The 24,815-nt window shown below is 42.1% G+C and overlaps 1 protein-coding gene and 1 long non-coding RNA gene across 5 annotated transcripts in view; one reads left to right on the top strand and one right to left on the bottom strand.

Moving 5' to 3' along the window:
* The first annotated feature begins 585 nt into the window (after positions 1-585).
* Positions 586-7,974, top strand: LOC124035610. The gene is made up of 6 exons (XR_006838778.1): positions 586-688; positions 1,250-1,349; positions 1,503-1,738; positions 1,932-2,016; positions 2,833-2,921; positions 4,217-7,974. It is a non-coding gene; the product is annotated as an uncharacterized LOC124035610 (long non-coding RNA).
* Positions 5,547-24,815, bottom strand: part of LOC124035609 (tubby protein-like) — a 93,638-nt gene continuing 74,369 nt past the window's right edge. For 2 of the 4 annotated variants that reach the window (XM_046349140.1, XM_046349141.1), the window contains exons 4-12: positions 23,667-23,804; positions 16,349-16,501; positions 15,458-15,579; positions 14,108-14,299; positions 13,522-13,634; positions 11,290-11,404; positions 10,712-10,810; positions 10,421-10,592; positions 5,547-8,412 (exon numbers count right to left, since the gene is read on the bottom strand). In XM_046349140.1, the coding sequence (XP_046205096.1) occupies positions 8,279-8,412; positions 10,421-10,592; positions 10,712-10,810; positions 11,290-11,404; positions 13,522-13,634; positions 14,108-14,299; positions 15,458-15,579; positions 16,349-16,501; positions 23,667-23,804 (1,238 nt within the window). In that variant the 3' untranslated portion in view covers positions 5,547-8,278. The remainder of the gene's footprint in view (positions 8,413-10,420; positions 10,593-10,711; positions 10,811-11,289; positions 11,405-13,521; positions 13,635-14,107; positions 14,300-15,457; positions 15,580-16,348; positions 16,502-23,666; positions 23,805-24,815) is intronic. The other 2 variants (XM_046349142.1, XM_046349144.1) reach the window with 2 other exon arrangements.

Raw genomic sequence — 24,815 nt, forward strand, 5'->3', positions numbered from 1 at the left:
AGCCTGCCCTCCTATAACTCCTCCCACATTGGAGTACAGACTCGGAAAATGAAGGATGTTTTTATAAACTTCAATGGCCTCCTATGGGTTCATAGACCAATCACGATGCGAATACAAATCAAAACATGGATGTGATTGGTAAATGAGTTGCAGAAATCTGACCAATTGTGTTTGCTCCTCAATTCATGACGCACCTTGTTTGGAGAGCGAGCTAGTGGCAGCGTTCATTTCTAATAGCTAAAGCTGCACTGCCATCTGATGGATATCTTCAGAATTACACGGTAGGGCCTACTTTGTTGGACTGCGGATGACGCCTCACATGGATGAGACTGCAAGCAGGCCTTGCTATATATAATCCAGTATTTGTCAAATTAACGTCAAAAGTATATATTATTAACATTTTTGCTAACCCTCACCATGTTCCTAATCTTAACCTAATTATCATAACCTGCTACGAAAAGTAAAATCTGACGTTAATTTGATAAAAGCTTGGATGCCTTCCAGCCATGACTACTGCAAACTGCATTAAAATACACCAATCACAAAGCCAAAACAAAACAGGTCACTTCCGTTGAGCTGTAAAATCAGGAAGGATGCTGGAGGGTTGGGTTTCCACTAGTTACCACAGCCACAGAGTCAAAATGGACTATACCGTAAAAAAAAACGTTTTTGGGGGGCTAAATTTAAGGTGAGGCATAAAGTTAGCAGTGTGGTTAGGGTTAGGTTTAAAATCAGATTGTACGAATAACAATGGTAGAAATGGGCGGGGTGTAGCTATAATTAAGACTTTGTGGTTGTGGTAACTAGTGACGACCAGAGGTTTAATGTACATTCAAATATACTCCATTCTCTACTATCTCTGGTACAGTTTATCTGTGACAATATGTCGATGACAACTATGTAGAAGGGTACTCTGATTTTCTGCTCTGTCTTCTGTCTTTCGTTTTTCCTTCCCTAAATAATTTTCCCGAGAGGGAAGAATGATGTAGGGCAGCCCGAGGGTAAGGCAGCTTATCACTGATCCGTTCTGATGTTGATGTGCAGTTCGGCTTTGATGCTTGGAAGATAATTCCATATTTTGCGTATCGTTCTAGCCATCTACAAACCTGCCAGCAAAGCTAAATAATGTATTATACGTACAGTAACAGCATGTAGCTATTGAATACAGCATTTCATATAAGTCTATGCATTTTGCCAATAGCCTAGAACTGTAAGTTATTATAGCCTACACTTATGTCTTCATCATCAGGTTGTATGCATCTATTCAGTCCAGGAGGTTATCCTCTTTGCTGTGTTCTGCTCCTCGTCGCCCTTGCCAGTTTTATGAACTCCCACACCATTCAAATAAAGTAATTGTAATTTGTCTTGTTTTTCCTGTTCTTCATTGTGACCATCTCTCTCCATAATATATTATACTTCAGTAAACTGTACATTGATTAATCATTGAACACTGCAGGCTTCCTCCTAGTGTGTTGATCAGTGCTCTCTGCTCTCATTCTTAGTTGGTCCTGGCTATTATCCTCCCATGATGCATCGCCTACAGATGCCAGAGGAGCGTCTCGGACAGTGGATGGAGGGGACTCATGACTCTGGGCCCCACAGCCCTGAGGTCCTGGCTAAAGTCAAAGGCATGGGCACACTTCAGATCCGAGGAGCCACTAAATCCAATCGGATCAGCCAGGCCATTCCCATCTACGGATTTGGAATCCTACTCTACATCCTCTTCATCATATTTAAGGTAAGCTGCACAATGTCCACCCTAGACTGGCTCAGTCAAATGGATAGACAAACTATTTAGAGGCAGGAATGTAGAAGATGTAGACTATTACAGTTTTTAACAGCATCCATGTAATACCTATACTGGCTAGGAGTCCAGTGCATCCAGTACATTACAAGTTGTGCATACCATAAATGCATTGTTGTATTCACAGATGACAACTAGGCCTAAAGGAAAAAGTACTAAACTGGTATGCTGATTTCCTACAATGACATTTGAAGCTTGGCAGAAGAGAAGGAGTAAGTAGACAGCATCACATCATTAATAGCTAGGCCATTGTGAATGACACAATGATGTATATGATGTGCCTTTTATCTCATAGCGCAGTTGATAAGAGTCCCATGCACCTGACCTCCCTAACACACACCATTTAGGTCCTACATTCCGTGATGATTCACCCTGATGAAAGACTAATGCAGGATATAGCTCACCCTACGAGGAGAAATACCATCTGGCAAATGAGCTCCTCTCTAACAGTCACCTCTTTCATGACTTTGAGGGCTTATTTTCAATCAACTTCCTCATTGTTTTGATCGTTCCATTTGTCAGGGCCCCTGCAGAATGTATCAGTAGCTCCAATTTAAGCAACTCCATGATAAGGTAGATTAGGATCCTGTCCAACTCGCAGGGAGCTTTGTTCCCTGCCTTTGTTAGACCTGGATTAGCAATCAGAAGTAATGTTGTTTCAGCCCAGCAGTGTCTAATACCAATTACTGCATGTATTTTGGATCAGCACTAAGAGGTTTAGCTCCATTCATCAAATGAATGCTAAGGGGGTAGGGGTGGGGGACAATGTGACAGGGACAGGCATATAAATCTATTCATGTCCTATGTATCAATGCCACTCTCACCTTCCGTAATTAAGAAACATTGAGTCACAATGGTTGATTAGTTTCCATTCCTGAGTATTGAACGTGTAGTTCTAAACGTGCAGAGTGAATGTTGAATCTCAAGGCTTTCTGCAACATTGGAAAGCAACTCTAGATACGGTGTGTGTTCGTCCATGCATGAGTTTGCTCTTTACATCCCTGACTGCCATGTTTCCCTCCCAGCAGATGATGAGCTGGCCCAGCTTCAGGAGAAGCTGCTGGAGACAGAGGGTGAAGTAGAGGATCGTCTCCAGAAGGAGCAACACTCCTAACAGGTAAATGGCCCATATTTCCATTTACACACCACTTCTCCCAGCCCAGATCTAAGAAGAGCCAAATAAATGACTCCATTGCAGGGATAAATCAGGGTGGACGCCACATAAAAATGAAAGGGCACATTCTTTGATTAACTCTCCCATAGTCAGGCATTCCTTTGCTCATGTGCCATTTGTTTTTTTGTCTGGATCCAACTGTTAAAATATAACATGACAATCTTTATAGGTTCGCACTCTTACCCACCATGCAAGTGTATATTTTGTGCTTCATGAAGATTGTACTTCATTGTAGATTTGATGCAACTTGAAGGAAAGCATGTACATTTAAAAGCCTCCTGTTTTACACAGAGATTGGGGCCACCATCCATGGACGGTGAATATTCGATCTCCAATAACAGATAACGATATTCACTCTGATCTTTCTTAATAATGTGTATATTAGATCAATAACATGCAATTAGTGGCTCTCTTCATTTTCACTCCATACTGGAGTAGATTTCCAATCCTTTTCAGAGACATATATCTCCTTTCAGGACAAATCTCAGCTATTAACTTCTCTCTTTACTCATTTCTGCATGCCATTTTTCACCTCTTCACAATAACTTAATATTGCTCATCCTAGAGGCAGTGTTTAGCCATTTCATTCAAATGTGTTTGACTTAACATTTGTAATCTGTGAAAGTGTTGCAGGAAGGCATAAAAGGTTATCATGAGCATGAATAATCTCCAGGCTATAGATAAAGATTGATCAGAATGAAAGCACTGTGGTAGGAATGGGAGAAAGACCACATTGGTATTGAGGCCCACTTTTCCCCCCCTCTCTGCTGCTCTCTGGTGGCATGCAGCACGACTAGCAGCAAGGTTAGAAGAGCATCCAAGCAGGACAAGTTACTGCAGAAGCTGAGTAAGATCAGCCAGGTGATGCAGGGGGCCACACCTGTGATTGTGCCCTACTCTGCTGACAGAGGGTAGGTTAACACAACACAGTAGGCTCCTCTGTCACTCACCACACGTAAAATAATATTCACATGAGGCTTTGAGTATTACTTACTGTACTTATATATGCCATTTAGCAGACGCTTTTATCCAAAGCGACTTACAGTCATGTGTGCATACATTCTACGTATGGGTGGTCCCGGGGATCGAACCCACTACCCTGGCGTTACAAGCGCCATGCTCTACCAACTGAGCTACAGAAGTACTTCTATAGAATTATGAGAGGTGAAGTGTAAAAGATAAGTTAGCAAAACGTTGGACTATGCGACAGTTGATATTCTGATTGTCCCCTCTGGTAGAGTCTCTCTCTCTCTCAGCGGCAGTTATGACCCCATCACCATCCTGGAGGAGCCTGCTGCTGACTCAGATACCCACAGCCGAGGCCCTGGCTGAGGAGGTAGTAGAGGACTCAGGGGAGGAGGAGGAGCAGTAGCTCTACCCGCCCCCACCTCCTGAAGGAGGAATGGAAGAAACGGGTAGTAGTCCCACCAGAGTAAAAAAGCTAATCAGATTCAGCGACCACAAAGATGTGTTTCACTACCCTAAGCAGGATACGGTCTATGGATATAGGTATGAAGAGGAGAAGGAAGAGAGGAGGAGGAAGAGGAGCAAGTGGATGAGACAGAGGAAGAGGAGGAAGTGGATGAGACAGGGGAAGAGGGAGTAGTAGGTGATGAAGACCCACTGATGGAGGCCGAGGCTCTCAGTTTTAGTTGTGATGTCTGTAGTAATCCAGAAGCAGAAGAAGAGATGGAAGAAGAGTACATTCTACTGTCTCAGTCTGAAGAGACAGACAGCTTCACCCCACCAGATAGGTCTGGGGAGCTGGGGATTCGGAGTTCTCTCAGGTTGAGGAACAGGAGAGAGACAGAGGGCAGAGTCAATGAGGAAACTAGCTCATCCTAAACTTGCCTCTCTAGCCCTTTGACCTTACTGAATGTTCTGAAAATTCCCAAGAATGTACCTCTCCTTATTCAAATCCCCATTTTCTATCCTGTCTCCTTGCGTCCCAAGAAAGAATATGCTGTTCAGTGGGTGAATTTTGTGATCCTAACTAGACTACCTAATACCCTAATATTCATGCTGCGTTAAAGACAACCATTTACCCACAATTCATCATGTCCTTTGATGGTAGACATCAAACTATCTGACTAACTTTATTCCAATATGGCAGTCAAGCATTGTAGAGATCCTGGTGTCCTCTGGGATAGATTGTAAACAGAGAGAGCAGGGACCCACATAAATGAGTAAACAGAGGTAGATCGTTCAAGTCCAGCTTTTGTATCTCAAGACTATTAAAGTGGACACATTCTATTAAAAGGTCATAAAGGTCATATAATAGTGTAACAGTTTTGCTTCCATCCCTCTCCTCGCCCCTACCTGGGCTCGAACTAGGGACCCTCTGCACACATCAACAACAGTCACCTACGAACCATCGCTCCACAAAAGCCGCGGCCCTTGCAGAGCACGGGGAACAACTACTTCAGGTCTCAGAGCGAGTGACCGATTGAAATGCTATTAGCACCACCACTAACTAGCTAGCCATTTCACATCGGTTACACTACCTGCCTATTGTCTTTTACGACCATATCATCACTTCACAGACATCTCAGGGGTTCAGTCAGAGAGTATACATAGTGTTGTGGGTGCATGTGACTGTTGTTTGATTCATTGGAGTTTTATTTTTTTCATAATCAGAGAACTGTGTGTATACAAACACTGTATATTGAACAATGTACACATTTTACATTACAGTGAAACAGTACTAAACACACTCATAGAATGAAAGGGCCTTGTTTCTTGGACACAAAGAAACTTGTTATGAAAAGCACAGTATTTTTTTTCTGCAAGGATCTCAACAGTTTGCCTAAAAATTCCGAAGAGTTGGAACACATTACTAAGAAACAGGAATATCATGGTTGATTAAAGTAGACCCTTTTTCATAACTTACAATAGCAATGAGCTGCCTCGTCAGAGATTGTTCTTTGCTGTTTGCTTTCATTTGGTCTTCATTTGGTCTTCATTTTCCACTTAATATCCATAAAATATAAAATAGTTTCATATATTTTGTGAAAGGCTTTTGCCTCTCAACAAGTGTGGAGAGTGGCCAGGTGGTCTAATGGTAATGTCACAGCCTCCAGCACATTTCTACATTATCAGCATAGGTTTGAATCCAGTCTACTGCCCTTTGACACAACCTCTCTATCTTTCCCCACTGTCATCCTCTCTTTCTATCTGTTCAATTAAGTCAGAAAAAATATATATATTTAAAAGTAGGGTAAAGATATTTATTGATTCACTAAAATATAGAGAATAAAATCCTCTGGTATGCCAGATTCATAGAGAATGATATCAATATAGGATAACATGACATATTAGTATGTGTGTTAATACACACAGGCCTGCTACTATCCTTGCCATATCTGAGTGGTTTGGTCTCTGATAACGTGTGAAATGATTCACATTATCAGATGGATGTTATCAGTTCTTCTGATAATGTCAGATGAAGATATGAGTGCATCTGCAAACCACAATGCCCATGGTCTTGTGCCTGGTGCCAATAACCGATTCTGTACATTATATTACTGAATCTAATTTGTTAAGATTCTTGGGGACAAATTAGTAAATCATATTTTATTCAGGGAGTTGAGAATTTACAGTAGGGGCATATAAAAAACCTGACTTTAGTGACTTCATCATCTGAAAATAATATAACCAAACAGAAAAGGGAACAAATCCCGTCACCTCAAGAAGTGTTTTTCTAGTAGAGGGTGAAGAGGGAGCAGGCAGAACAAAGACACCCAGGCTCAGACAGGTGCATTACAAAGTCCCGTCTCAGAGAGAGAACATCTGATCAAGTTAAAGCATAAAATTGGATTTTGTCTCCAAAGGCACAATATGTACAGCTATTTCACATACACTGTAAACGTTGTTAAAGTGCACCATCCTATACATTCTCATACTTGTTAGTGTGATATGATGTTTTACAAGATGCACAGACTGTGTGTCATGCCCTTCGCTGACCTGGTCTGTTCATGTCCAATTGAATAACTATGACAGATATTCCCTTCAATCATGTATGCTTCAGGCTCAAAAACAAAGATTCAATAAGTGTAAACTAAGGATATGGACACACTTAAGAACAAGATACAGGTAACTGCCAGAACAAAAGAAACCACTTGAGTAAATTAGGGATACAAAGTATTATGAAAGCAGGTGCTTCCACACAGGTGTGGTTCCTCAGTTATTTAATCCCATCATCCGGTCATGTATAAAAATGCCCAGTTACCTATTATTTTGGCTACCATGGCTAGAAGAATAGAACTCAGAGGGGTCTCAAAGAAGTATAGGGGGTTTAAAGGGGTGTGTCTCAGTCACCAGATCTCAATCAAATTGTAAACTTATGGGAGATTCTGGAGCGGCACCTGAGACAGCGTTTTCCACCACCATCAACAAAACACCCAATGATGGAATTTATTGTGGAAGAATGGTATCGCATCCCTCCAATAGCATTCCAGACAGGAATCTATACCAATGTGATTTGAAGCTGTTCTGGCTCATGGTGACCCAACTACTTATTAAGCCACTTTATGTTGGTGTTTCCTTTATTTTGTCAGTCACCTGTGTCATGATATGTATAAATACATAAATAACCATATAAACACATACATGGATGTGAATGTTATGTGATGTTCAAATGAGTCATATTAGTGACAGTTATGAGGTTAAAGTGTTATTTGTTAGGAGCTTTATCTTGAATTATGTTTTCAATCTTGAATCGGTCCTAATTTGTAACCTAATGGTTTCCAGTCCAATATTGAATAAGTTAAAGGTGGCATGTGGGGGTTAATTACTACGATGAAACTCCTTCAACCAATTCAACATGAAGATGAACAGTTGTTAGTTTTTTTTTGTTGCAATAAATGTTAAATTCATTGAAAAGTAATTAATGGTTAAAGAAATGTTAGAATTCCACAACGGATACATAAAGTAACAGAATTCATTGTTACATATTTAATTTAAAACATGATCTATTAAAATCAAGAGTGGATTAGTCTTTGTGCTTGTCCTGTTCACTGATTGACATATCCTTATCCTGAATAGAGACTGGAAGGGTTCCTAAGGAGCACCAGAACACATACACACACTCACAGACACTCTTGCAGACAGTTTGTGCCTCCACACCATCCTCGGCTTAAGCAAATTCCAGGGGGGATTCTTGGACAGTGTTTGGCCCCAATGGTGACCCGGGATTAACTGCAGCCCTTGGTGAGGGGACTGATGTACTAATGGAGGCCCATGAGTAGTCCTTCAGTTTGGAGCAGGTAGCTTCTCAGGAGGGAAAGGACTGAGGGTGGCTGCTACTCACAGGCCAGCTTGCTGTCAAAGCTGGAGAGAGCAATGGCGAAGGCTTGGAGGGCACACATAGGGTAGTTATAGTCCATGGTGAATACATCTTCCGCAACCCGCCCAAACTGCATCACAATGTAGTCCGCTAAAGGGGTGAGGAAGAAACAGAAAACAAAGAAGTGATAACTTGAGAAATGTAGGGTTTTAGTTACAAAAAACATAAACTATCATTACTCAAATAAAAGTTGATTTCATTTATTTGACGTACTCAGACCTTAAAAATTTCACTTAAAAAGAAGTGAGTGAAAATATATTTCTTGTATAAGTAAAAATATGGAGAATAAAACCCCTCCGCTGTGCCAGATTCAGAGAATGACATAAATGTAGGATAACATGAGATATTAGTATGTGTGTTAATACACACAGGCCTGCTGTTATCCTTGCACTGTGCTCTGTCCTTTGTCTGCATACCAAATTGCACCCTATATCATCGCTCAGGGCCTGGGCTTACCTCCACCATACCCCTGTCTGCACATTATGCCCTGAATCTATTCTACCACGCCCAGAAATCTGCTCCTTTCATTCTCTGTCCCAAACGCACCAGACGACCAGTTTTGCTAGCCTTTAGCCGTACCCTCATCCTACTCCTCCTCTGTTCCTCGGGTGAAGTGGAGGCTAACCCAGCCTGTGCGTGTCCCCAGGCACTCTCATTTGTTGACTTCTGTAATCGAAAAAGCCTTGGTTTCATGCATGTTAACATCAGAAGCCTCCTCCCTAAGTTTGTTTTACTCACTGCTTTAGCACACTCCGCCAACCCCGATGTCCTTGCCATGTCTGAATCCTGGCTTAGGAAGGCCACCAAAAATGTTGAGATTCTATCTTCAAATCAAATCAAATTGATTTATATAGCCCTTCGTACATCAGCTGATATCTCAAAGTGCTGTACAGAAACCCAGCCTAAAACCCCAAAAAGCAAGCAATGCAGGTTTAGAAGCACGGTGGCTAGGAAAAACTCCCTAGAAAGGCCAAAACCTAGGAAGAAACCTAGAGAGGAACCAGGCTATGTGGGGTGACCAGTCCTCTTCTGGCTGTGCCGGGTGGAGATTATAACAGAACATGGCCAAGATGTTAAAATGTTCATAAATGACCAGCATGGTCGAATAATAATAAGGCAGAACAATTGAAACTGGAGCAGCAGCACGGCCAGGTGGACTGGGGACAGCAAGGAGTCATCATGTCAGGTAGTCCTGGGGCACGGTCCTAGGGCTCAGGTCAGAGTTTGTTCTGTTAGGTGACCTAAACTGGAATATGCTTAACACCCCAGCAGTCCTACAATCTAAGCTAGATGCCCTCAATCTCACACAAATTATCAAGGAAACCACCAGGTACAACCCTAAATCAGTAAACATGGGCAACCTCATAGATATTATCCTGACTAACTTGCCCTCCAAATACACCTCTGCTGTTTTCAATCAGGATCTCAGCGATCACTGCCTCATTGCCTGCATTCGCTATGGGTCCGCGTGTAAACAACCATCTCTCATCACTGTCAAACGCTCCCTACTTTGCTACTATGGCCTTACATTTTATAGTTAATTTCATGCAATTCTACACGTTGCCATTGGCTGTAGAGAAAGTGTTGCAGTGTTAAAGCAAGTTTGCTGCAATTCTACATATTTTGCCACGGGGTAGAGAGGAAAATTAGCTTTTTTTTTACAGCTAATTTCCTACAATTCTACACAGTTTGCCATAGGGTGGAGAGAAATGTTTACAGTTTTTAATATGATATCTGACTGACTAACAAAATAAATGGGGGCCCTATAGCTGGTAATTCAATAGCTCGACGCAAAACTAATTTAGCAATCCCCCCAAAAATGTTGATATAGGCTAATTGACTGACTATCAGTGACTGACATAAAAAGAGAAAAACTGCTGATGCACAACCACATTTCAAAATGACACCTTGTGTATTCTACTATTCTACCTCGCAACAGTAGGTTGTGACCCCGACTGATCAGAGGTCCTTCAAAAGGTGGGCCGGCGCAGCTGATTGCCCATCCTTGCCCTATATAGTGCACCAATTTTTCAACAGATTAGGGAATAGGATGCACAAAGTATTTGACATGCAGGCAGTAAGAATCTGGAGAGCTCACGGTCATTGTCGTGGATGATCTGGAAATTCTTGACTGAGGCCTGAGTGACTCTGCCGTGGAAGTTGAGAACGTAGGACTGAGTGTCGTCGTTCCACACGGGGGTCTTGTTGTGAAGCTCGATCACACTCTCTGTGCTCTTGTTCTGCCACCGCGCCAGTAAAGACTCATGGTCCTGAGTGGCGAGAATAAGTCACAGACAGGTAAACCATTACTCAAGGCAACCAACTGAAACCACACCACTAGTCCCTAACATACTCTACCTACATTGAGGAATATTTGTTTTTGACTTACATTCCGTGGGCAGATGGCGACTCTCACATGGTCCATGTTCATTCCAGGAATGATGACACTCATTTTACGAGGTCCTTTGAACCCTAAAACATTGGTTTCCTGAAAAAGAAGTACAGTTGGGACTTATATTATGGTCCAGTCTCCGTCACCCACAGACTCCTCGTTGATAAAGTATCAGGTCAAAACCGTTGCCATTTAAATGTGAGCACTAGGTGTCCCCGTGTTCCAACACCAATGCTCTGTGGCTTTGCCTGCTAACCCCATGACATTGTATGGATTCATCCAGGTTTGCCTCTTTTATTTTATTTGCTATTATGTGTCTGACACACCGATGTCTCCCTAGATGAAGGCACTGTTATTAAGGGGCTACAGGGGCTGGTCCTAATGCCTGAGAGTAGTGCTGTGTGCGGTCTCTGGATTCAGTGTATGTATTTGACCTTGCTTGCCTCTCCTCTCTTATTTGTGTCTGACACGTCCATGTCTCCCCCAGACTAAGGCAACGCTAATTAGCTATGGGCCTGAGAGTAGCTCAATGTTTGCCTGTTTGTATCTGGGTAATAGACAACAGGAGGACTCACATAGCAGACAGCTGCCAGCTCCTGCCGCAGGTTAGTAGCCTCTAGGCTGGAGGTTGTCTTCCCAGGGTTCTGTCCACTGTCATACACTGTAAACTTGGTTCCCATGAGGTTGGACCTGTAGAGAAGAGAAAACACACTGAGGATACAGAGGGACTGGGAGAGTATGCCATGCCATACTAAAGGGACAAGGAGCCATTGAGACAGATGAAGGCAGTGGCCATTATCCCTAATCAGCCACCTCCTGGAGCCCATCCTTCAATCAGACTCAATGAGCAGGGAAAAGGCTCTGCTAATCAACCTTAAGAAAACAATACATTTGTATCCAGCCCATGATGCGCAATCAATGTAAATGGTTTACATCATCATCATCATCATCAACAACATCATTGTTTTTGGTAAACGGTTGAGTCATTAGTCGTTCAAAAGTCACCATCACATTATTTCAAATTACAATTAGTGTTTATCATATCTTACAGTACATGCAATCATGGTGTTTATACTATTGCCATAGTAAATTGAATTTATGAATTAAAACTGCATTATTTCATTATTAGCTGTCAAAATAAATAATTGTATGGCTATAAACAGTTGGAGAGGGTTAGATGAGATGTCTGCACAGCTAGGTTGAATAATGGCTCATATCTCTGTTAATCCCTTTGCCTCAATCACAACTGGAGCCCCTAATGGCGGATTGGACGGCTCTTAAAGGTCAATTGAAAAGTCAGGAGCTCATTTATGCGGCCTGTCCATGACTCTCACAAGTGGCAGGTGAAAGGTCAGCTGCTCTTCTCAATCCAGCGCTCCATCAGTCAAGTGTTACTGTGATGATAGAGGCGTGAGGAGCGAGAGGCGCGGAGGGGAGGGGAGCGTAGCCTATCGACCAGCAGAAGCAGCCAGTACACCAGATTAATGAAGAGTGTGGCCAGAGTTAATCCTATCTCTAAGGAGCCCTGATGTCACTGCCTTCCTGGAAATCAAAGCCTGGAGCCCCGACACTATTCTATACTAACGCAGACAGTGAGCAGGCCCAGACAATATGTGACTGGTTACAGGATCGTGGCGTTTGAGGCTAGTTTCTACTTCACATCAGGGACGTTTTAATATATTTGTAGATTGTTTTGCACAAATGCCTTCTTGAACATGTGAACATTCATGTGCCTTAATCACAAACTTGTACGGGATCCGTAAATATGAATAAAAATGTTTAACTGTGAGCCTAGTTTAGCCAAGGAGAAAGCCCTGAGCTATATAGGGAGAAAGACAGGATCCTTCCTTGCTAGCCACGATTGGTTGAGATAATGGAGGGTCGCCCATTCTGACGGTTGCTGGCCATGCGTTTACATGTGAATTCTTAAAGAGATGGGTGGGGCTAAGGCTCTTTAGAAAAAAATACATCTGTTCAATTTGACATAAACCCCCACAGTGAAATCTGGTCACAGAAAGTATTCAGAAAGTATTCATACCCCTTTACTTATTCCATATTTAGTTGTATTTTCTTCTTTCTCACCCATCTGTCTCACCCACAATACCCCATAATGACAAAGTAAAAAAGTTTAGATTTTGTTTAAAAAAAATTGAAAATGAAATACAGAAATATCTAATTTCTGTATGTATGCGCACACACACACACAGACACAAAGCTGATGAATCAAAACAATGTAGACATACTGTCGTCAGTGCAGACCCACCCACACGTCCTTATAGGAAGTGTCTGCCAGGGTGTGTAGGCTGCAGTGCCCCTCTCCAGTGTGTCCACAGGGTCTCTCTGTCCTTGTTTTAATCAACCCTGGCCCCCTGGCTGCCAACACACAGGTGTTGCTTCCTCTTCCCAACAATGAGCGCTCAAACGGAAGTAATGAATCCAATTATTTTGTCTTCTCCAAGAGAGCAGCCAGGTGTGGGCCTGCATAGCCCCTAATTCATTACAGCATATATCAAACAGAACATTCATTCAGCTACTCCAAAAAGGCAAACGTCCTTCTTGCATAACATATATTTAAGGTTAGAGAATGCCATGGAGTTGACAGATAAGTATGAGCATGCACTCAGTAGCCTGCTCTACTCTACATTGTTGTAATACCTCTGCCCATTGGCCTACAGTCGGAAAGAGAAACAACCATCTTCCACAGTTTCTCGGAAGGTAACCTGGATTTCCCATAATGATGAGCTCATTATTGTGAAAATTGCAGCTGCAGCCCGGTGCTCAAAAGAAACAGCAGCAGACTCACTCACCTCAGCTTCCCGATGAAACTCTCCCCCCCTCGAGACAGATCAGTGGGATCGATGGAGATGAGGTAATTAGATGTTTTGCTCTTCTTTCTCTTCCTTCCAGCTAACAGGAACACCTATGGCAAGAACAAATCCAATTAGCAAAGCAACTTCATCAGAAACAACACCATCATCAATAAGCCCTGGGATTTGAGGCTGCAACATCTAAATTAGCCTCATCTAACCAGCTCCACTAAACAATCAAAGCATGGACTCCTTTCACAGCCTTTCACGGTTGATTGGTCATGCTAATTCATAGTGGCATGATGGTATTTGACACCAGTTTTTGTTCATAGGCAGAGGGTCAAGTGGTGTCAGGATGGATGGCAGTGCTGTTCAATTCTTGTCCTGGAGGGCAGAAACACTTCTGATTTTTGTTTCAACCTGGTAGTTAATTGCACTAACCTGGAGTCCTAGGTCTAAATCAGTCCCTTATTAGGAGAGGATGAAAAGCAGTCGTTTTTTGGCCATCCAGGACTGACATTGAACAGCCCTGCCCTAAAGCGTTCTGTCAGTGTGGTAAGTATTTATCCTTCTGCTCTACACTCACCTTCTTCCCATCCTCCCTCTCCAGGTGGAGGTAGTAGGTAGGGTACATGCCTCGGTCCATGCCCTTCTTGTCTCTGGTGATCCTGCATTTCACCGTGATCCCCTGAGGGGCTGGTCTCAGGGTGAACTCTTCCAGGTCATCCACGTCGATGGCCGGCTCACTGACGGGAGGGGTGGACGCTGAGGCTGCCTCCTGAGGGAGAGAGAGACACATCAGTCCATGTCACGTTCAAAACATCAGATTACCGGACCTTCGGCTGTTCTGCATCCCTTCCATTATAAAATTATAATGGTTATTATAAAACATCCATTGGGGACTGAAACTACATTAGCACGTTGTGTTTAAAACCGTGAGGCTGTGTAGACACCATCTGGGTTTCAACAGGGGGTTAGATCCACATGGAAGGACCAGGCAGCGAGGAGACATGATTAACAGCCAAACTTATAGTAAGAGACCGTCTGTCTCAGCAGGTAGGTGACATGGTCAGGTGCTCAGGATAGCTTCTAATGTCACTCCTGATGTCAGGTGCCTCTCTAAAGCCCACAGTACACTAAAGAGTCACTTCCCCTCAACCTCCTCGAACCACAGGAGACTACACAGCCCACCGCCTCCTCTGACTAGCTCTACCTCTAAGTCAGACAGCAGGGGAGGAAAGAAACAGCAGAGAAAAACAGCCTGTTCTCACACCACATTTCCTGCAGGTTTAAAATATTTATACAAATAATAATCAGCAGTTATTTCGGAATATGACAGATGACAAGTCAGAAATACCAGAGCTAACCTAAGACTTAGTAGCCTGTCATTTTGTGGACTGTCATTTGTCTTTTCTGGGGGGTATTTTAAATAGCATTTCAAAACTGCCAGGGGGACAAAGGGCCAGGGTATGTCAACTGCATGATAGAAAGCCATGCCAACCGGAATATTATATTCAGCTACCAAAGAGTTCAGCAAGGACATGATTTAGAAAGGCAGTTTGATATACAAAAATTCCCCTTTCCCCTCTCAGATGGATTCATGAGACTGCTTAGGTTCTAAGATCAGGGGAAAAAACTCCCATTTCCATTAGGTAAAACTATTCACATCAGAAGATGTCTGGGCTGCTTCCATGTATCAACAAACTACAGTTCAAATGACAATAATAAAGATATAAAAGAGGAATAGGTTGAGCATAATGTAGCCCAAAACACAAAACTGCTCTGTCGTCATTCCCCAAATGGACTAATGGCTGAGCCCCGCTGAGCAGAGGAACAAAGCAAATAGAGGGTGCATTAGTGCACACTGTGTGTAAAGTAAAAGCCCCATCAAAGAGTCAGGAATCAATAGATGACCACAGAGCATCAGATGGTGTACCTTGCAGGACTTCTTGCTGGTGGCAGAGCCTGGCCGTGTGTTACTGTTGAGCTGAGAGGAACTGGAACTGACTTCATCCTCGTCATCCTCCTCTTCGTCAAAGTTCATACTACTAGAAATACCTTCAAACAGAAAATACATAATGTAATGGCATTGTCGTGCTCCTAGTAATGCTGTTTGAATAACAACAGAACTGTAAATGCATGCTGCACCATACACCAAGCACTGTACACAAAGATACAACACACAGGAACATAGACACATAAGCCTGTTCTGAAACATCAGTTCATGGAGAGGTTTGGATACACTACTGTCTAAAGGTAGTGTTCTGGGTAGAGTCTGAACTGTATGAGGTTCTCTCTCCAACAGGGAAATAACCATGAAAAGCTGCCAATAGACACCTGTAGCGTGCCCACTAAAAGCATCACAACAGGTCATAGCATACCTGCTGCTTCTTGAATTGGTTGAGAATTTTTAAGATAAATGTATCTAACTGTCACTGTGTACAGTATGTTTTCAGCTATCAAAAGGTGGTGGAAACTGGAAACCTATTTACCAAGAGGAACAAAACAAGTGGAGTACTGTTGATGTTTTTAGTAAAGTGTTATTCATGGTGTAATAAGCATGATGTTACTGTTTAGTTGACTTAGATGTTATTGTTCAGTTGGCAAAGATCTCAAGGGAAAGGAGAGCTGTATTTAACAGGTCTTACTTTATAATAAATCCAAGGTCCTCACAATCTCATAATCTCAGACCAATCACTGCATGATTGGAGAGGACAAGTGCCAATCACTCTCTGACCTGTGTTTCAGACCAATCGAAGCCACAGAGGGACTGTACATGTACACAGATCAGGCTGGAGGCCAGGGATAGGCCTATATGTATTGATACCTTTCTTAAGCATGGTGACCCTCAGGTCCTGCTTGCCCTGTGGCTGAGCACTGATCACAGCATCTCCCTCACTCCCCTCCTCCACGGCCCAGTGACCCACCGTCATGATCTGGATCTGGCCCTCTTCCTGGAAGGACGCCGGCCCATCGAGTCCTGCCACACCACCACACCCAACCAGCCCCATCAAGGTCAGACCTCCGTAGTCGTACAGTAATAGTAGTAACACACATGCATTAGATCATGCAATAACATACTGTTATGTGTCAACACTCACACATAACATGCCTACAAGCATGCAAACATGACATGGAGAATGAATGGAAATCGGTTGGAAAAAAACTCATACAGTATAAGTAAATGGAGTCGAGTAGATGACATTTGCCTGGGTAATAGGGGTCATGCAGTGAGATTCAGATTTGAACGCCTTTGTGGGTTGATGTGGTATATTTTCGGCCTGACTCTTAAGACTTCCGCTGCTTCTTAGCCATTCAATTAGCCTGCGTAACAGGGCAGAACATGATGTCCCTGCTGCTACAGTCAGCTACTGACTCAGCCAATCACGCACCAGATTACTAATCCCTTTCACACGAATGGAGTGGTGGGGGCCTCATTTATAAACCTGTTCAAAATATACCCCAAAACATGCGTGTGGCAGTATTCATGCAAAAGTTCACTTGACTTGAGAATGTGCTCACCTTCCTGCAAACTTTAGACCATGTGTACGCACAGTTTCGAGTGGTTTAAGTATTGCTATTGCAAACAGGCAAGTGGCCTAGTATTTTGTGCAACTGTGGATTTTTACATTTATTTTATTTCACTAGGCAAATCAGTTAAGAACAAATTCTTATTTTCAATGATGGTCTAGGAACAGTGGGTTAACTGCTTGTTCAGGGGCAGAACAGCATATTTTGACCATGTCAGGTCAGGGATTCAATCTTGCAACCTTCCGGTTACTAGTCCATCGCTCTAAACACTAGGCTATCTGCCGCCCCAGATGGACATGTTTGTCATATTTCTTCTATTCCTTTTAACGAGCACCTTATGAACTGCATATGCACCAAAAAGCCTGTTGTTTTGACAAGTGACAAATAATCATTCATATTGATTAGGGGAGAAATCAGGTTTGTGTGCGCTGTTGAAACTAACACAACTCAAAAACCGCATGGAAACTGGAAATCATTTTTACGTCACTCGTTAGAGGTCAACCTGCTGATGACAACCAGCTACATTTTGTAGTGATGCATTTTGCTTTGGGGGGTGTGGCCAAAACGGAAAGAGAAACGCAACACTTATTTGTCAATCCCTCATATTGATATCACGTTGAAATCAGTAGAATGAGAGGGGGGAGTCGGGATACATGTCCTGTTCAAACTAACCTTACTAAAAACAACCACACGGAATCTAGGAATAATATGTATATCACTGGTTAGAGGACAACTTGTAGAAGACAGCCAGCTACATTTACGATTGTTGCAAGTGGGTCGCCACTGAGGAAAGAAACAACACTATTTTGTTCATCAGTCATATCGATATGAATTTGAAATCAATAGAGCAGGGGTGTATGCACTGTTTAAACTAACACTATTCAAAGGCCATACTGAATCTGAGAATCATTTGTATATCACTGGTTCGAAGAGAATTTGCTGTAGACAGTCATCTAAATTCTAGAATGTCGGATGGAAGTTGTGAGGATGCCAAAACGGGGAAGGAAATAAATCAGTTGCTTTGTTATTAACTTCAACAAATCGCCACAGGATATCAACAGCTTTTCATTTTTTAAATTTGTATTTGTACCTTTATTTAACCGGGCAAGTCAGTTAAGAACAAATTCTTATTTTCAATGACAGCCTAGGGCAGAACAACAGATTTCTCATCTTGTCAGCTCGGGGATATGAACTTGCAACCTTTCGGTTACTAGTCCAACGCTCTAACCACTAGGCTACCCTGCCGCCCCAGTGACAAGGGTTAGCTCTTATTTGAGTGATGAATCCATGTATTGGTGTGAGACCAGTGACTTTTATACAGAGCATTTCAAATATTGCCTGCCATTCGCGTTTACAAAACGATAGTAGAATTTGAAGTCCCAAAACCTCCGGTCTAATCTGAGGTAAAAAGGATGTGTAATGACCCTAAATTCAATGTAGTTGAAACGTGAGGTTGTGTAATGTAGTAACACATAAGGTCTTAGTTCCAGAAATTAGCGCAAATCATCTCAAATCTAATATGGCACAGAAACCTGAACATTTATGTTAAACTGCAATCAAGATTAAAGACAAGTAAACTGAGGAACATTCTCTCTCATGTCTCTCCGGAGCACAATATCCATCTCTTTGCCTACCCACACCAGTGATAATTCCCTGAGGTTCTCAACCTCTTAAACACACCACCACAATAAGGGAGTGATTCAATCCTATCACATTTTGGAACCATTCCTATTGGACTCCTATGGGATTCTATCCTATAGGTTTTTTATCTTATCTTATACAGGATTCAAATTCAAGAATCTCCCCAATAAACGATCATATTTTAGAACCAGTCCTATCGGATAAAATCCTCTACGATAGGACCAACAGGACGAAATCCTATAGGGTAGGTTCTAAAATTATTTTCTATTGGATTCTAATAGTTTGTAGGGTAGCCTTTTCAGAAATGATGCACAGATATTTAGTGTCAAATTTACACAATGGTTATAAATGAGGCCTCCTGGTCATTACTGCTTCAAAGCCACTGGCATACTGTTTTTCCTCATCCTCTTCTGTCTCATCACCATAGCAGTGCAACAAGCGATTAAATGAGATGAGCCAGATGAAATCACAGCCGGTAAAACGCACATTCTGAAAGAGTGTTTTATTGCTCCCAACTGAATTAGTGACTGTCTTTTTAACACTGTGATTACACAAGAATTACTGCTGCTTTCAGAGGGAGATTGCAGCCCTTTGTTAGTGTGGCGTTAGCGAAGCAGCCAACCCTCGTTTCAGAGAGCAGCTGTGTGTGTGTGTGTGTGTGTGTGTGTGTGTGTGTGTGTGTGTGTGTGTGTGTGTGTGTGTGTGTGTGTGTGTGTGTGTGTGTGTGTGTGTGTGTGTGTGTGTGTGTGTGTGTGTGTGTGTGTGTGTGTGTGTGTGTGTGTGTGTGTGTGTGTGTGTGTGTGTGTGTGTGTGTGTGTGTGTGTGTGTGTCGAGGTAAGCCATCATTCCGTAAGAAGAAAGGGGCCATATCGGTGTTGAACGACGCTGTGACTCTAGTCTGATTAATCACTAGCCCTGAGTGAATCACATTGGAGGAAAAACAGTAGCATTGAACAGATGAGTAAGGATTACAAAAGCATCCTGAGATGACAAACATCCCTGTTACCTATACCATCTTTACAAGGTAGTGGGCTTCCCATAAACCAGCCTGGAGGGCTCACTCTGTATGTCAGGGATAGGTATCACTCAATCAGAGTGGAATAAAACATACCCATCACTGAAAATGAACACATTTCACTGCACCTATCTGTATATTATCTGCACCTATCTGTATTATTATTTATTATATCAATAATTTGCCTTTACATTACTTCAAGAGCAGTTTCCTGCATTATTGTGCAGCAACAAAGATAGCGCCAACGGATAAGAGTTCCAACCTGACTTAGTGACCTTTTCGTATTTATCTTTACTTTGTTTCGTAGAGAAAGTTCATACTATTATCACATATGACTGCCATGCAATTCTGGACAGATAAACAGTTGCTAAACTCAATTTCGACTATCATATCCGACTTCAACTCCGACTCAGCTGTTCCCTTGTTCATACTGGACCCCATTCCTTGGCTGCATGGGCAACAAAACACTGCAGGCATAGATGTGGCAGACGAGCCGTTATCCTTGTGAGACTGAGACGAATAGACTATCGACCATCACTCCCCTCCATTCTATTGGCAAATGTCCAGTCACTCGAGAATAATATGGATGAGCTTCATTTGAGAGTCTTCTATCAGAGAGATTTGAAAAGCTGCGATATTATATGCCTTGCAGAGACGTGGCTGGATGACCATGTATGTAGAACTCAGTGGTTTCTCCAGGCAGCGGCGTGATCGGACGAATGTGGCCTCAGGCAAATCCAGGGAGGGAGGGGTGTGTCTCTTCATAAACATCAACTGGTGTGCTGCTTCCAGTGAGAAGGAAATCTATAGCTTTTGCTCACCAGATATAAAAAGCTCATGGTAAGCTGCAGACTCTTATCTACCAAGATAATTCTCATCTGTAATTATCACAGTTGTCTACATCCCTCCACAAACCAACACCACTTTGGCACTCAACGAACTGTATGGTGCCATAAACAAACATGAAACTGCTCCCCCAGAGGCAGCGTTTCTGGTGGGCGGAGACTTTAATGCAGGGAGACAACAGTTCTACTTAGGGATGCAAAATTCTGAAAACAGTGAATTTACTGAAAGTTTTCATAAAACTCTAGTTTTGCAGATTTCCTGCTTATTCCCTCCTGATTCTGGATTTCCTGCTTATTCCCTCCTGATTCTGGATTTCCTGCTTATTCCCTCCTGATTCTGGATTTCCTGCTTATTCCCTCCTGATTCAGGGAAACCTCCAACTGGGATTTTAAGAAAACTAGGGAATTTAATGAAAGTTCACCGAATTTTGCAACCCTAGTTCCACCTCACTTTTATCAACACGTCTTCTGCGACACAAGGCGCGCTAAAACCCTAAACCACTTTTATTCTACCCACAGAAACACATACAAGCCACTCCCTTGTCCTCACTTCAGCGAATCTGACCACAACTCTATTCTTCTGATTACTTATTATAAACAAAAGCTCAAACAGGAAGTACCAGCGACATGCTCAATACCAAAGTGGTTTGATGAAGCAGACTGTTTTGCTACTACAGGCTGGAATATGTTCCATATATTATTATTATTATTATTATTATTATTATTATTATTATTATTATTATTATTTATTATTATTATATTATTATTATATTATTATATTATTATTATATTATTATTATATTATTATTATATTATTATTTATATTATATTATTATTATTATTATATTATTATTATTATTATTATTATTATTATTATATTATTATTATTATTATATTAAGGGTTTCATCTGATAGCATTGAGGAGTTTACCACACCGGTCACAGGCTTCTTCAATAAGTGCTTAGATGATGTCGTCCCCACAGTGACTATATGAACGTATCAAAACCAAAAACCATGGATTATAGGCAATATCCACGCAGGGTTAAAGGTTAGAGATACCGCTTACAAGGAACGGGACACATGGATGCATACAAGAAAGCCCGGTACAACCTCGGATGAGACATCGAAAATGTAAAAGGACAATATAGGAGAAAGGTGGAATCCTATTACACTGACTTCGATGCTTGTCGTATCTGGCAGGGCTAACAGACGATAACGTATTACAAAGGAAACCCAGTGAGATGCAGAACGCCCAAACGAGCTAAATGCCATTTATGCACACTTCGAGGAATACAACACTATGTCTTGCGTGAAAATCCCAGTACCGAGTCAATGTGCAAGAGTATGGAGTAATTGAGGTAGATGTACATATAGGTAGGGATAAAGGGACTAGGCAACAGGATGGATAATAAACAGTAGCAGCAGCACTGTGATGAGTCAAAAGAGAATGCAAAAAGGGTTCCAAGCTCAATTTCACTTCACACTGCCCTCTCCTACCTGGACAAGAGGGAAATGCTGTTCATAGACTACAGCTCAGTGTTCAACATCACATTCCCCTCCAAGCTGATTGTTTGTACAGATGAACATGGTACCTTCAGGTGTTTGGAAATTGCTCCCAAGGATGAACCAGACTTGTAGAGGTCTACAATTTTTTTCTAAAGACATGACATAATTTTCTGGAATTTCCAAGCTGTTTAAAGGCACAGTCAACTTAGTGTATGTAAACGTCTGACTGGAATTGTGATACAGTGAATTATACGTGAAATAATCTGTCTGTAAACAATTGTTGGAAAAAATGACTTGTCATGCACAAAGTAGAAGTCCTACCCGACTTGCCAAAACTATAGTATTTAACAAGAAATTTGTGGAGTGGTTGAAAATCAAGTTAATGACTCCAACCTACTCCAATGTAAACTTCTGACTTCAACTGTAGCTCCATTCTTGTGTATATATATTCCTCGTGCTACTATTTATTTTATTATTATATATTTTTTAAATCTGCATCATTGGCAAGGGCTCGTAAACAAGCATTTCAGACAGCCACTGGCAATTTATTTGTATTTTTTATTTAACCTTTATTTAACTAGGCAAGTCAGTTAAGAACAAATTGTTATTTACAATGACGGCCTACACCGGTCAAACCCGGACAATGCTGGGCGCCGCCCTACGGGACTCCCAATCACGGCCGGTTCTGATACAGCCTGGAATCGAACCAGGGTGTCTATAGTGACGCCCCAAGCACTGAGAAGCAGTGCCTTAGACCGCTGCACCATTCGGGAGCCCAGAAATACATACAGTATACTATACAGTATACTGATTTGATTATTGAAACTCAGAAGTTGAGAGAGACATCAAAGTGAGGAGCACAATTTCACACTTCCATTTCAATTCATGCTGCTTACGTATGAAGTCTGTATCAAGGCCAAGGAGCATTTCAGCAGCCACTAAGGTGTTTACTTGGCAGGCAGAGAGGACCGACTTCTCTAACATCATTACTCAGATTAGATTTTGGACAGACTTAGCAACTGAGTGCATGCTTCACTTCTCTGTAAGGGCAGCTTGATTAGCTTTAGAGTGCCACTATGTGCCACCAGAGATGGAAACATGAACAGAACTGAGTCCAATCCAGCTTGAGGAGGTTTGAAAGATGGTTGTGTGAATAAGAGAGACGCATACAGCCATGCACCTTATGGAGCATGCTTATGGGCATCTTAACATTGACTTTTTAGAGCTTAACTCATGAAGACAATACAGAAATACAATACAGCTATCAAAGGAGATCAATTGGGAGACAAATATGTGGTCTGGTGGCCATGCAACTAATTTCACATGCAATCTGTTTTACTCTACATGATACCAAAGTGGTATCTCCTGCTCTGCACAACACTCTCACATGGTGCATTTAATTCTGGCACAAGAAATGAAACTTCCTCCTCATTGAAAACCTGAGGATATCAATTGGATTGTTTCATTTCCATCACGGTAGGAGACAGAGCTGAGCCAGATGGAGACGTGCTGTACAGTTGACCAACAGACAGAGAGAGAGGACCATGCATGCTGCTGTAGCCTGTCTGTCTCTCGGTCTGTCTGGAGGCAGCAACAGCAAGCCTGACCTTTGTGCTTCCCCTTCCTCTCCTTCTTGCCGCTGCCTGTCTGCGGGGTGGAGCTGGTCGATGCCTTGCCCTTTTTGGCTGAGCGAGGAGCCTGGTTGTCCGCTACCACCTTCACCTCCTCATGTTCAGCTTCTTGCACTACGTACGGCACGGCAGGAGCCAGCGGACAGAAGGAGTTAGCAGGCAGGTGGGGGGAAATTATGAAGATAAAAATGAAGTAAGAGACTAAACAGAAGGGTACTGTCAGTTAAGGTTAGCCTATAGGGAAAGAGAAAGAGCAGGTAAAGGCAGAGTTAGCAGAGGACACTTTGCAAAGTTATAGGAAGCAGACACACAACAGAGGCGTTTCTCTTGCCTGGGTGAGAACACTGTTTATCGCCTCATGTCAAACAGGTCATGAATGTTCTAGCTCTGTGAAAATTGCAAATGCACAGCAACAACATGTTCCAGGATTAGAAAATAACAAATGCATACTGTAGCTACAGTCCCTTGAAATTGGCACTTTGATTCTAACATGTTTATCTTAATCTTATCAACTGCTTGGTTGCCTTGGTATTTCCCCTACAGCGTCCTCTGAATATCCAGTGGTATGTGTCTATTCTCGTAAAAATTCGGAGCCCAGATCCGTCACCGCGGAGACATTCACAGTCTCATTGTGGGAACCCATTTCTCTTATAATTATTCCAAACAGCTTCAAGGGGAATAATAGAGCAAATGCTTCAAAAGCTCAGAGCAGAGAGAGATGGAGAGACCTGTATTCATGACCTGAAGTTACTGTTAGCATATATGGAAACTAACAACTGGTAGGCCTACATACTCTGTTTCAGATAAGCATGAGCCTGAAGTCAGTTTCTGAACTAGGTTCAATTAAATCTGTTTAGTCCACCTAAAATATTCTGTTAACAATGTCACCCTATATTTGGGGTGGTCAATAATTTACAAATATTTTCCAGGTTTTTCTACTTTATGATCTATCTACTGGATGCTAATCTGATTTATAGCAGAAAAAACATGCTATTTACAGTGGCAAGAAAAAGTATGTGAACCCTTCGGAATTACCTAGATTTCTGCATAAATTTGTCCTAAGATTTGATCTGATCTTCATCTAAGTCACAACAATAGACAAACACAGTCAGCTTAAACTAATAA

The sequence above is a fragment of the Oncorhynchus gorbuscha genome, linkage group LG05 (genome assembly GCF_021184085.1).
Source record: "Oncorhynchus gorbuscha isolate QuinsamMale2020 ecotype Even-year linkage group LG05, OgorEven_v1.0, whole genome shotgun sequence".
Lineage (NCBI taxonomy): Eukaryota > Metazoa > Chordata > Actinopteri > Salmoniformes > Salmonidae > Oncorhynchus > Oncorhynchus gorbuscha.